The sequence below is a fragment of the Leptodactylus fuscus genome, chromosome 1 (assembly GCF_031893055.1).
Source record: "Leptodactylus fuscus isolate aLepFus1 chromosome 1, aLepFus1.hap2, whole genome shotgun sequence".
NCBI lineage: Eukaryota > Metazoa > Chordata > Amphibia > Anura > Leptodactylidae > Leptodactylus > Leptodactylus fuscus.
Window position 1 is genome coordinate 237,595,613 of NC_134265.1, and position 14,760 is coordinate 237,610,372.

At 42.0% G+C, this 14,760-nt stretch overlaps 1 protein-coding gene across 2 annotated transcripts in view; it reads left to right on the top strand.

Moving 5' to 3' along the window:
• Positions 1 to 14,760, top strand: part of ARHGAP24 (Rho GTPase activating protein 24) — a 525,659-nt gene that overhangs the window by 134,095 nt on the left and 376,804 nt on the right. For both annotated transcript variants that reach the window (XM_075284649.1, XM_075284641.1), the window contains exon 2: positions 10,674 to 10,873. In XM_075284649.1, coding sequence (XP_075140750.1) covers positions 10,694 to 10,873 — 180 coding nt within the window. In that variant the 5' untranslated portion in view covers positions 10,674 to 10,693. The remainder of the gene's footprint in view (positions 1 to 10,673; positions 10,874 to 14,760) is intronic.

Genomic DNA, 14,760 nt, shown 5'->3' on the forward strand with positions numbered 1-14,760 from the left:
GTTTTTAACTCATTGCTGCTAATCTTTTGAAAAAGGTACCCCAATGTTCCTGAGCTACTGGTGAAAGTGTGGCGCTTGTGCGGATAGTTTTTAAAGTGTATAGTTGCCGCTGCTAGCCTCTATGCACTCCTACAACGCCTGTACCTGCTGGAACAACGGCTGTTGTGCGACGTCTCCACACTGCTGGCACTAAACATATCATGTGTTGAGCAGAGTGTGTGAGCAGCACAGACCTTTGATGTAGTTCCAACTCCAAAACCCTCGGGTTCGTCAAAGTCAACTCCCTCAGTTGCTCAACCATGAGTGGCCATGGGTGGCAGACTTATGTGAAATCCCATCCCATCCATTGCACTGGACACGAAACATTAGCATGCGCTCAGCACAACTTCGGATATGGCAGATGCGTTAAGCAGGGTGCAGGGTACAACACAGACCAGGCCCGAGCACCAGGAACAGGTGTTAGAAATACTGCAGCATCTGCCATTTCCTTCCAATTTTGGGGTTTTGGACCCGCCACCGACTTGTCTGGACCTAAGTGGGGATCATGAGACACAGTTGCCATCAAGGCAAGCTGTGGTCATGTGCGGTTTGCAGTAAGGGGGCAGTGCGCAATTGGAAGAGGAGTTGGTGGATGACGAGGCCACCGACCCCACATGGACAGGGGTGATGTCTAGGGGCTAAAGCAGTGTAGATGTAGAGAGAAGCTAAATCAACAAAAAACCTGGGTAGAAGCAAAGGCATAAACTGGGGTGATGTTTAGGGGTGAAAGCAGAGTAGATGTGGAGGGAAGCTAAGCAGCAAAAACAGTGGGTAGAAGCAAAGGCATGCAAAACTCTACCCTGTTGGAAGACTTATTCCTAGGTCTGGAACACGTTAATGGCCCCCCTGGACAAATTACTGCCACTCAGGGGCCTAGTGTCACCAGGAGGGACAAGTATAGGCGCATGTTGTGGGAATACCTGGCCGACACCAGCTCTGTCCTCTCCGATCCCTCTGTGCTCTACAGCCTAAACTTATTTTCTCATCTTTTTTTCTGAACTGCACATCTCTTGCCTGCTTCCTTTGGGATCTTAGAAATGGTGGTCCACTTCCACAGATGGTAACTTCAATAGACAGTGTAACGGGAGTAGCTGAGGGATCGCTGTCTTAACCACTTTTTGGCACAAAATTAACTTCCAAAGCCAAATATGGTGCAAGTATATGATGCAAGGACACCTACACACCTATCTCTGACACATTGGGGAGTTCACCCTCATGCGCCCTTTTGGCCTGCACCATCATGCGCCTCTTCCCAGCCACTCCACATTTCCCAAGCTTTTCATTGCAGGCAGAAGTACAATACAACCCACCCCCATGCCCAAGCCTGTAACAGCCTCATCGATAAACTGCTGGCCCTGGAGATGTTGGTGTTTGTTTATGCTTCTGGAGACCCAGGCCTTCCGTCAGCAGATGGCAGCTGGGGCACCTCCCTATGCTGGGCCTAGCCGTTACTACTTCTCTTGGTGTGCTGTCTCTGCCTTGCGCCTGCATGTGTCCCATAACATCAGTCGGGCCCAGAGCTCTGCGCTTTGCTGCAAGGTCCACTTGACCACCGACACATGGACAAGCGCCTGTGGTCAGGGATGCTGCAGTGCTTATCTTTAATGACAGGCAGGGTGAATGTGGTGGAGTCTGTTCCCCGGGTGCAAACTGGGGTGGCCTATCTCCTCTCCCAGGCCAAAATTCATGGCAGGAGTAGACTGAAACCCTACGAAGCTGCAACCTCCACCCCAGCTACTAGCGGAAAACACTGTAACACTGGCATGGGGAGATGTCAGTAGGCCGTGCTGAAACTGATCAGCTTGGGGGACAGACAGCACAGTGCCTCCGAGGTCAGGGATGCCATCCTGGCTGAGATGGCATTTTTTTTTCCCTGCTACACCTGGGGCCTGGCATTTTTGCGCCTGTGATAATGGCTGGAACCTGGTAGCAGATCTGGAGCTTGCCAGACTCAAACACGGTCCACGCATGGCCCACGTTTTCCAACTTGTTGGTGCCATGTTTCTTTGAAACCTACACCATTGTGCCTGATATACAGGTCAAAGTGGGGCCATTTTCGTAAGTGAGAACTAGCCTCTGCTAGGCAGAAAACATTCAGAGCACACTCCTCTCATCTTCGCACCGTTGGCTGGCGGAGGAAGACGAGGGGGTTGGAGTGGCATCTGATGTCCCTATCCCACACGAGGCTAGAGGGTGCACTTCAGTGCATCCCATTGCTTCACCACAAATGGTGTGAAGGGGAGTGGAAAATGGAGGAAATGGAGAGTGACCCTTACAGTTGGGGCCAGCAAAGGCATGCCAAGTAACACACTGGCACACATGGCTGACTTCATCTTGGGTTGCTTTTCAACACATATTTCACATCATGAAGAACAAATAATACTGGATTTTTTCAAGCCTCGAACCCCGGTCTAGGTCTAATGTCTGTTCCTTTCTTATATTAGGGGAGAGGGAAAAAAAATTACTTCAGTGATACGTTTAGCGTACATAGACTGACTATTAATGTGTATCCCACTTAGTGTTGTTAGGGTTACACACCGTCACAACCTGGCTAAAGCTTCTATAGCTGTTAATAAAGTCAACATAACTTTACGGTATCCAAAAAGACAGCTGGTACCGACAGAGAGCAAGACAAATGTCACCCAAAGCTGTGAGCTCTGAACACCCACAGTGACTTTGGCGTCATCATCATTATAAGGGAGCGGGTGGTAATAAATAACTTGGCAGTGCCTAAAACCCAAAAAGCTTATACAACTATATTTACATTAAGATACACAAATGAAACTTTTCAGTAGCATGTCATGAGACAAGCTGATAAGCTCTTCCTTTGTGCAGTGCTATTTGAAAGTTAAACGCTGCCTTTATTTTAATTCTGGAGAAGGTGCAGACATTAGATTTAGAACATGTTGTCTTCATTGTCCAAATCCTCTATATAGGTAACGCGTTTTTCGGGCCGAGCTGTCTGGGAACGAGCTGGTGCAGCACTGACAACCTGGGTGAATATGGCAAGAGCCTGAGATGTAGGGTGAATGAATCCCCAAATTATTTGTGGAATTCCCAGTGAGACAATGGCACTGTATACCAGTATTAAAAATTGTGGGTGCACATAACCCCCATATATTCTTTGAATTCCCAGTCAGACAATGGCACTGTATAACAGTATTAAAAATTGTGGGTGCACGTAACCCCCATATATTCTTTGAATTCCCAGTCAGACAATGGCACTGTATACCAGTATTAAAAATTGTGGGTGCACGTAACCCCCATATATTCTTTGAATTCCCAGTCAGACAATGGCACTATATACCAGTATTAAAAATTGTGGGTGCACATAACCCCCATATATTCTTTGAATTCCCAGTCAGACAATGGCACTGTATACCAGTATTAAAAATTGTGGGTGCACATAACCCCCATATATTCTTTGAATTCCCAGTGAGACAATGGAACTGTATAGCAGTAGCAAAAATTGTGGGTGCACGTCACCCCAATATATTCTTTGAATTCCCAGTTAGACAATGGCACTGTATACCAGTAGTAAAAATTGTGGGTGCACATAACCCCCATATATTCTTTGAATTCCCAGTCAGACAATGGCACTGTATACCAGTATTAAAAATTGTGGGTGCACATAACCCCCATATATTCTTTGAATTCCCAGTCAGACAATGGCACTGTATACCAGTATTAAAAATTGTGGGTGCACATAACCCCCATATATTCTTTGAATTCCCAGTGAGACAAAGGAACTGTATAGCAGTATTAAAAATTGTGGGTGCACGTAACCCCCATATATTCTTTGAATTCCCAGTCAGACAATGGCACTGTATACCAGTATTAAAAATTGTGGGTGCACATAACCCCCATATATTCTTTGAATTCCCAGTCAGACAATGGCACTGTATACCAGTATTAAAAATTGTGGGTGCACATAACCCCCATATATTCTTTGAATTCCCAGTGAGACAAAGGAACTGTATAGCAGTATTAAAAATTGTGGGTGCACGTAACCCCCATATATTCTTTGAATTCCCAGTCAAACAATGGCACTGTATACCAGTATTAAAAATTGTGGGTGCACATAACCCCCATATATTCTTTGAATTCCCAGTGAGACAAAGGAACTGTATAGCAGTATTAAAAATTGTGGGTGCACGTAACCCCCATATATTCTTTGAATTCCCAGTCAAACAATGGCACTGTATACCAGTATTAAAAATTGTGGGTGCACATAACCCCCATATATTCTTTGAATTCCCAGTGAGACAAAGGAACTGTATAGCAGTATTAAAAATTGTGGGTGCACGTAACCCCCATATATTCTTTGAATTCCCAGTCAAACAATGGCACTGTATACCAGTATTAAAAATTGTGGGTGCACATAACCCCCATATATTCTTTGAATTCCCAGTCAGACAATGGCACTGTATACCAGTATTAAAAATTGTGGGTGCACATAACCCCCATATATTCTTTGAATTCCCAGTCAGACAATGGCACTATATACCAGTATTAAAAATTGTGGGTGCACATAACCCCCATATATTCTTTGAATTCCCAGTCAGACAATGGCACTGTATACCAGTATTAAAAATTGTGGGTGCACATAACCCCCATATATTCTTTGAATTCCCAGTGAGACAATGGAACTGTATAGCAGTAGCAAAAATTGTGGGTGCACGTCACCCCAATATATTCTTTGAATTCCCAGTCAGACAATGGCACTGTATACCAGTATTAAAAATTGTGGGTGCACGTAACCCCCATATATTCTTTGAATTCCCAGTCAGACAATGGCACTATATACCAGTATTAAAAATTGTGGGTGCACATAACCCCCATATATTCTTTGAATTCCCAGTCAGACAATGGCACTGTATAGCAGTATTAAAAATTGTGGGTGCACATAACCCCCATATATTCTTTGAATTCCCAGTGAGACAATGGCACTGTATACCAGTAGCAAAAATTGTGGGTGTATATAGCCCCAATTCTATTGCTAGGGGACTTGCAGGGTATTTCTGAGGTGAAGGTGGGGGGGCACACCGTTGGAACGGGGATTTGGGGTGTATATATGGGGTATACGGGAATACACTGTCAGTGTGTTCCATTCAGGATCCTGGGAAAGCTGGGTTGCGGCGATTGAGCCCGTCAGTGCCACGTTACACTGACAAGCTTCTCCCTGGAATTGAAGTTATATGTAAGCCCAATATATTCTTTGAATTCCCAGTGAGACAATGGCACTATATGGCAGTAGCAAAAATAGTGGGTGTATATAGCCCCAATTCTATTGCTAGGGGACTTGCAGGGTATTTCTGGGGTGAAGGTGGGGGGGCACACCGTTGGAACGGGTATCGGGGGTATATATCGGGTATACGGGAATACACTGACAGTGTATTCCATTCAGGATCCTGGGAAAGCTGGGTTGCGGCGATTGAGCCCGTCAGTGCCACGTTACACTGACAAGCTTCTCCCTGGAATTTAGCTCTTATAAGAGCTGTTGGTTGTCTTCTCCTTCCTATCCTAGCCTGTCCCTGCCTACCCAGAATCTAACCCCTAGCTAACTGGACGGAAACCTCCGTCCTCGGTGAATTGCAAGCTCAGAATGACGCGAAGCTGGGCGGCGCTGTTCTTTTAAATTAGAGGTCACATGTTTTCGGCAGCCAATGGGTTTTGCCTACTTTTTTCAACGTCACCGGTGTCGTAGTTCCTGTCCCACCTACCCTGCGCTGTTATTGGAGCAAAAAAGGCGCCAGGGAAGGTGGGAGGGGAATCGAGTAATGGCGCACTTTACCACGCGGTGTTCGATTCGATTCGAACATGCCGAACAGCCTAATATCCGATCGAACATGAGTTCGATAGAACACTGTTCGCTCATCTCTACTTCCCACCTCTCATTGCTTCTCGCCTATACCATGTTGAGATTTGTAATTAACAGACTGCTTATAGCCACCAGCAATTAACCTCCTCATTACAGGATCAATCTATTCAGTTTTCAGCAAGTAAATTACTATGTGGATTCTCTGCTAACATTCAGCTTTGCTTCAGCATCATTTTCTTTTATAGTAAGAATGAGAAAATATTAAGTTGATAGAAGTTCAGAGATGACATTTATTTGTAAGTAGTTCAGTGCTACAGTAAACCTGACAAAGAATGGAACATTTTTAATAGTGGTATAAAATTCAGAACACAGGTGTAAGACCTGCTTAGAAGATAGCGAGCGTTGCTTCTTGGAGTAGAAAGCATGCCATCTTAAAGAAGAGAATGTAGAAGATATACAACAGGAAAAGGCCATGTAGTCCATCTAGTCTGTCTTACATTATATTTATTTTATTTAATTTTTTATTCTGCATTTTAGTATTTCTTTTTTTCCTATATCTAAGCTGTCATAGAACTGCAAAATCACACTTGAAAAATGTCCTACTGTTTTAGTAAAATACCTTAACCTAATATAGATTAATATGAAAGTGGTTCATTCTTGGTTATTTGGGTGCCGCCACCTTAGCACTAACCGATTACCTGCATTCCCTTATTACTGTCCCCTGGACACCACCCTGCTTGATGGCTTGGTAGCGGCCGTTCACCTTTGGATCCTACTATGGGAATGTCAATTATAATTAATTATAACTAAATAAAAATTAAATATTTTTAATTAATAATAATAATAATAATAATTAATAAAACTAATAATTATCTATCTGATTACCACAATTATATCCGCTTGTTACAGGATGTATTTTTTGGTCACAGCATCTTTGATGTCTACCTTTATATGTTGGTAGATGTTCTCTATATAGGGACCTATACCTAATTACTATTATTCAGGTTACAATACTGTATTGACTAGGGTTGAGCCGATCTTGAAATTTCAGGATCGTTTTTAAAATCTGATTTCCGATCATTTTCCATTCGAACCCGATACTGATCCCAATTCCGATCCCAATGCAAGTCAATGGGATTTTTTAAATAATTGGAGATTGAATTTTTAAAACGATCCTATTCACTACACAGCATGTAGTCCAAAAATTGTTTAAATTTTTGGACCCCATGCTATGTAGTGATTAAACCCCTCTCCCCCCCACCAGTGTCCACTTACCTGCACAGGTGCAGCTCCCTGTTCTTCTTGGTCCACTCCTCTGTCCTTCACATGTCTTCAGAGCGCCCTGCACACCCCCCCCCCCGCCTCCCTAGACTAGTATTGTAGAGATGCAGGGAGTAGGCGGGGCTTGGTGCAGCTGGAGAGTGTGGGTGCATCACTCGTCTCCCCTCCCAGTACCCGCCTTCTCTATAATACTAGTCTAGGGAGGCGGAGGCCGAGGCGGGGGCAGGGCGCTCTGAAGCCACATGAAGAACAGAGGACCAGACCAGCAGAGAGCAGCGGCAGAAGCAGCACTTCTGAGAAGGTAACTTGAGCAAAGTTCACGAGTAGATAGATATTACTGTACATTGACTTGTCTAGTAGATAGATAAGTCAATGTACAGTGCTATCTATCTACTCGTGAACTTGCCTCGTCGTCCTCACAGCAGCGCAGCACACAGTGATTTACCGCAGCCTGCCACTCTTCTGCTTCGTCCCTGTTTTATCGTATATTCAGCTGGGTATACGGTAAAACAGGGAAAAAGCAGAAGAGTGGCCGACTGCGGTAAATCCATAGGAATGAATGGACGCAGCCGGAACGCAGGGGGTTAAGCGGCCAGCTGCTTCCATTCATTCCTATAGGTGCTAAGCTTTTCCCACAATGATTGGCCAGTAGCAAAGCATTGTGGGAAATAAGCCCCGATCTCGATCCCGCCCAAAAAGATTGGGATCGGGATTCCAATCGCGACCGTAATATTTTCTCGATCGCCGATTGGAAACCGATCTTTTCCGATCCCGATTGCTCAACCCTAGTATTGACTATTACTGTGACCAGGGGACTTCCATTATATCATTGTCCTGGATACTTTGTTCAATTGTATTGCCTTGTGTTTTATTACCAACCATACCAATTTTTTTGGACCCTACCCTTTGTCTGACACCTGTTTTGTAGTATTTGTCTCATCTTTACCTTCATGTAATCTTTTTAACTGTATTTTAATAAATTTGGATATTTTTATAAATCTTATTGTTATATTGAGTGCCAATTCCCATTTTCTTGGTTTTGTGTTTCATATTTTTGGTATATTTTTGCACGCTTCTCCTGTATGGTAGGCTACTATTTAATATGGGTGGACATTGATCATCACTTAACTTTTTGATCCTATATTTTATTTATATTATGCTTTTGTTTGTACTATTTTATGTATCTATAATATTTTTACACAGTTTTATAAATTATTTAATACCGTTGGCCCTGTTTATTTCTGGCTAGTTGCATTTTCCAACTTTATGCTGGGTAAGAAAGGAGTTAAGAAGGTAATTTGCCGTTTCTGTGTTGTTGTGCAAGCAGGAGTTGTTTATGCTTTCTAGAAGATGAGGTGAGTTTATTGGCTGCTAGGAGACCCCAACCTTTAGTCAAAGAGTTACTTCCCTTTACCTCAGACTGTAGTTAGTTTTAGACCAGGAGTCAGATTTAGAGCTAGCACTAGAAAGGGCAGGGTTTTCAGAATCTAGATTAGCTAGCATCAGATTGGGCTAACAGGCAAGGAACATCTCCCCTGCTGACCAGTCTGAAAACTTACCGTATATACTCGAGTATAAGCCGACCCAAATATAAGCCGAGGCCCCTAATTTTACCACAAAAAACTGGGAAAACTTATTGATTCAAGTATAAGCCTAGGGGGGAAATGCAGCAGCTATTGGAAAATTTCAAAAATTAAAATGGTCAGAGTTTTGGGGTGCAGTAGTTGCTGGGTGCTGGGAAAGGGTGTTTTGGTTGTCTGTCTGCCCCTTCCCTGAGCTTGAGGACTGGGATTTTTTTACCCACTTGGAATTCAATCTGGCTGAATATAGGGTATCTGCAGTGCGCCTATTAACCCCTTTCCGATGGAACAGGAGCACTGCAGATACCCTATATTCAGTAGACTGGGCACTTGCATACACAGGGATACCTAATGTTTATGTGTTTCACAGTCATTTTCTACGTTTATATGTATTCTAGGGAAAGGAGGGATTTAGAACTTGTATTTATTTTATTTTTTTAAAGCTTCTTTTTTTTCCACAATTTTTTTTTTTTTAATGTAGATTGTGAGCCCCACATAGAACTCACAATGTACATTTTTCCCTATCAGTATGTCTCTGGAATATGGGATGGAAATGCATGCAAACCCAGGGAGAACATACAAACTCCTAGCAGATGTTTTTTTTTGCCCTTGGCAGGATTTGAACACAAGGACCCAGCACTGAAAGGCTACAGTGCTAACCACTGAGCCACCGTGTGGCCCTTTTTTCCAATATTTTATAGGAGATTCTATACATTACTATTGCGGCTGGTCATTTTTTTTTTTTGCTTGACTTGAATATAAGCCGAGGGGCCTTTTTCAGCACAAAAGTGCTGAAAAACTCGACTTATACTCAAGTATGTAGGTATCCATGTACAAGACATGCCATGCATTTTCTCAATAGTGGTTGAAAGAAGAGCTTGGCCCCAGGGAAAGGGAAGCAAGGAGTGATGCACATAACCACTCCTGTCCATGTATGAAAAGTGGCAAATGTGTGGAACCTGGTAGTGTAAGGGAATTGTGCCTCCATGTTGCTCTGTAACTGGATGTTTTTTGCCATGTAAACTGAATTGCAAACTATGCCTGTTTCAACTGCCATTTGGGCCCCTGTGACTTTATTCGCGCCTAACATCAAGGGCAACCCAAAACACTATCATAGGGAGTGCCCTTTGAGTCCCAACACCATTGCCTCAGTGCGACCACATAATTACTATGGCAGCCTAGGGCCAGTAAGAGAATTTGGCACCAAAAGTCACTGTGACCAGTGAGGACACCATCTTGGGCCTACTCAGGTTTGTTCCACCTCCACACTGCGAGCACTCAGGCCGCCACACAGTAATAAGGAACAGTGAGTAATCAAACATTATGGGCTAAGCTAGAAAAAAGAGAAGGATAGACGACAGCTGACTTCCATCATAAAGTACTGTTGAAAAATTGTATACATTACATTAACTTTTATTGAATACATACTGGCTTAAACCAATATCTGGGTCTAAATCAATGTTCTTTACTCTGATATTTGGTCAAAAGCATTGCCTAGTGTAGGGATTCATGCCATGGAGGTAGTTTAGTTCATAGAAATGCTCAAAATGTTTTGCACTGCGTTGTACTTGTGGGAGACAAAGATGGTAGAAACGTTATAGAATGTGTCCATGCTGGCAGTATTTGCTTCTACAAACAGGAACTGCAGAGGAGAAAGGTTGGCTGTGTTCCATACTACCTGACACATCCATGATTTGCTCCTTTCCTTTGTTTGCCTTTTACAGCTGAACCACACTTTAAAAAGTAGGTTAGCTCCCTGCTGACTGCCACAGGCATGGAGATAAGTTTGAAGAATACAGTAGGAACCCTTGCAGTGCAACTTTTGTTGTCAGGGACTATTTATTTTACCGTTGTGTCTCTACTGAGAAAACTATTTTGCTTTTTTTTTCTTTCCTCTGCTACAAAGATGATTTCATGTATTACATTTCTCTTTTCTCTTGCTTCTGTAACAGAAAAGTCTATCAGTCTGATTATGGATGACTACAATGTCTCTGCGGAGAGTCCCCAAACTGGCCAAGGACGGCAGAACGCAATTAAGTGTGGATGGCTGCGGAAGCAAGGAGGTTTTGTCAAAACCTGGCACACGCGCTGGTTTGTTCTCAAGGGAGACCAGCTCTATTATTTCAAAGATGAAGATGAAATGAAACCTTTGGTGAGTAAATGAAACGCTGAAAATAACCAGTTTTAATAAAAACGTAGTCCAATAAAAGGTGACTTATTATAAAGTGTGTACTTGCAAACATCTACCTGCAAATGGCTCGACTTGTATTATATCAATGGTGGGTCTGATGGTATTTGTAATGATCTATCTCACTGTACAACTTGTATTATATCAATGGCGGGTCTGATGGTATTTATAATGATCTATCTCACTGTACTACTTGTATTATATCAATAGCGGTTCTGATGGTATTTATAATGATCTATCTCACTGTACTACTTGCATTATATCAATAGCGGTTCTGATGGTATTTATAATGATCTATCTCACTGTACTACTTGTATTATATCAATAGCGGTTCTGATGGTATTTGTAATGATCTATCTCACTGTACTACTTGTATTATATCAATAGCGGTTCTGATGGTATTTGTAATGATCTATCTCACAGTACAACTTGTATTATATCAATGGCGGTTCTGATGGTATTTGTAATGATCTATCTCACTGTACAAACTTGTATTATATCAATGGCAGGTCTGATGGTATTTATAATGATCTATCTCACTGTACTACTTGTATTATATCAATGGCGGGTCTGATGGTATTTGTAATGATCTATCTCACTGTACAAACTTGTATTATATCAATGGCGGTTCTGATGGTATTTTGAATGATCTATCTCACTGTACAAACTTGTATTATATCAATGGCGGGTCTGATGGTATTTAGAATTATCTATCTCCCTGTACAACTTGTATTATATCAATGGCAGTTCTGATGGTATTTATAATGATCCATCTCCCTGTACAACTTGTATTATTTCAATGGCAGTTCTGATGGTATTTGTAATGATCTATCTCACTGTACTACTTGTATTATATCAATGGTGGGTCTGATGGTATTTAGAATGATCTATCTCACTGTATAATTTGTATTGTATCAATGGCGGGTCTGATGGTATTTAGAATGATCTATCTCACTGTACAACTTGTATTATATCAATGGCGGGTCTGATGGTATTTGTAATGATCTATCTCACTGTACTACTTGTATTATATCAATGGCGGGTCTGATGGTATTTAGAATTATCTATCTCCCTGTACAACTTGTATTATATCAATGGCAGTTCTGATGGTATTTATAATGATCTATCTCACTGTACTACTTGTATTATATCAATGGTGGGTCTGATGGTATTTAGAATGATCTATCTCACTGTATAATTTGTATTGTATCAATGGCGGGCCTGATGGTATTTGTAATGATCTATCTCACTGTACAAACTTGTATTATATCAATGGCAGTTCTGATGGTATTTATAATGATCCATCTCCCTGTACAACTTGTATTATTTCAATGGCAGTTCTGATGGTATTTAGAATGATCTATCTCACTGTACAATTTGTATTGTATCAATGGCGGGTCTGATGGTATTTAGAATGATCCATCTCACTGTACAACTTGTATTACAAGTTCATTATAAATCTTGCATTACACATATACTCATATTTTAGGTAGCCACATAGGACATATGCAAATGATCTATTTTTCGGAAGCTTTTGTGTGGAGTGTTTCTGAGTGGATCATTGTGGGGCTTAAAATACCTTGCAAATGGGGATTTCAATGTTAGGCTAGATTCACACGGCAGCATCAATTCACTGTCAGTGAATGGGGGCTATTTACATGACTGTTAGTCTAACGGTCCATGATTACAGACCATCAAAATATAGGTTGTGCTATTTTTGGCCATTTTCGTGGACTCTCAATGCACTAAAATGTATGGGGGGGGGGGGGGGGGTCTGTGAAAACTGGTGCCACATGAGTGCAAGACGACCATGAAAGATAGATGTTTTTAACAGCTGTTTTGCACCTCTTCCAAGTAAATGTAGCCATGGACCAGGGCCCCATATAGGGTAAACACCACAATTTGGCAAAGACTCTTTACAGTTTTACAGTACCAGTACCATCAAATGTGAGTTTTATTTATGACAAATGGAGATATTTGTCATAGTGACTAAAGAGACTCTGATAGGCTGCCATGGAGAGAAGCTCCAATTTTTGCCATCAGTATTTTTTATAATTGAGACAAACAATTTCAGGATGGTATTGATACCAAACAATCGTATCAAGAAAATAGAAGCAGGCAGTGGCGTAACTATCGCCATAGCAGCAGAGGCAGCTGCCGCAGGGCCCGGGACATTAGGGGCCTGGTGACAGCCGCTACCGCTGCTATCATTATACTCAGGGGTGTTTTCGGACCCCCGAGTATAATGATTGGTGGACCGGGAGAGGTAAGAAACATAAAAAACACTGTTACTTACCTCTCCACGATCCTGCCAGGCCTCCTTCCTGACGTCCTTTCTGACGTCTCTGACGTCACATGAACCCGGCCTGCGTCCTGGGTCATGTGACGTCCGATGTCATTGAAGAAGGACGGCAGCGGAGGCCGACAGCGTAGGAGCCGGGGGACAGGTAAGAAACAGTCTTTTTTTATGTTTTTATTCCCCCGGGTCTCCGATTATTATACTCAAGGGTCTGAAAAGACTCCAGAGTATAATAATTGTTTATGGGTGTCCACAGTGGGAAATAATACTGTGTGCAGGGGCCACTATTGGGGATAATACTGTGTGTAGGGCCCACTATGGGGGATCATACTGTGTGCAGGGGCCACTATGAGGGATAATACTGTGTGCAGGGGCCACTATGGGGGATAATACTGTGTGCAGGGGCCACTACGGGGGATAATACTGTGTGCAGGGGCCACTATTGGGGATAATACTGTTTGCTGGGGCCACTATGGGGGATAATATAGTGTGCAGGGGTCACTATGGGGGATAATACTGTGTGAAGGGGCCATATGGGGCATAATAGAACGCGCAGGAATGCGTAGGAGGGGGTGGGTCGAGGTCTTTGGCGTCGGTGTCGATGGGGGGGGGGCCATGTCAAAAGTTCGCCATGGGGCCCCGCCATTCCTAGTTACGCCACAGGAAGCAGGGATATGATTGGTAGTCATTTTTCTTATTAGTGTTTGTCATTATAACTTACATACAGTATGTATCAAATAAGGATTTATGTTTTAAAGGGAATGTGTAATCAAAAATGACAATTTATTTTTTACTTAGAATATAGTTTTTAATAACATGTTGCAGATATTTTTTCTAACTTTCCAACTCACTATTTATACACAAAAAAATGAAATATTGTAGTTTTCCCTCAGACCACTAGAGCATTCACAACAAACTTATGTTAGCTGACCTGCAGTAGCTATTTTTTTCACCAGTGCTGTGCATTGTGGGTTTGTTGTCTGAATTACCTTTTTATCAGCAAAGGTTACAATGACAGATGACTGCTCTGTTGTATTACTGGGAGCTCGGTTCACACCTTGCCCTGACTGTACAACTATAGTAGACCTTTTTCCTTAAACAATAGTGTTTTTTAATGGAAATTTTAAATAAGTTTACAAAACAGTTATATTCATTCATTTTTAGGATGGAAGACAGAAACGAGAAATATAACAATACTATTATTATTATTATTATTATTATTATACTGTATTTTTTAATTACCATTGTTTATTTAAATGTCCAAAATATTCCAATTGGTTTTATATTCAGAATATTTGTATTGTATATGCATTTGTATTTCGTACTAATCTAATAGGTAGACATTTTTGAAGATAAACAGTACAAAAGGACTGGAATTTGTATGGACTCTGTATCTGTTTAATACTCTCTCTCAACTTTTTATTAATGGCCAGGAAATAGTTGTTTTTGTCTAAAATAAGTTGTACATTAGTCCCTTCATTATAGTCTGCCAAAATCCCCTTTCATAATTTCCATCTACAGTCCTCCACAATAGTTAGACAGTGCCCCCTAC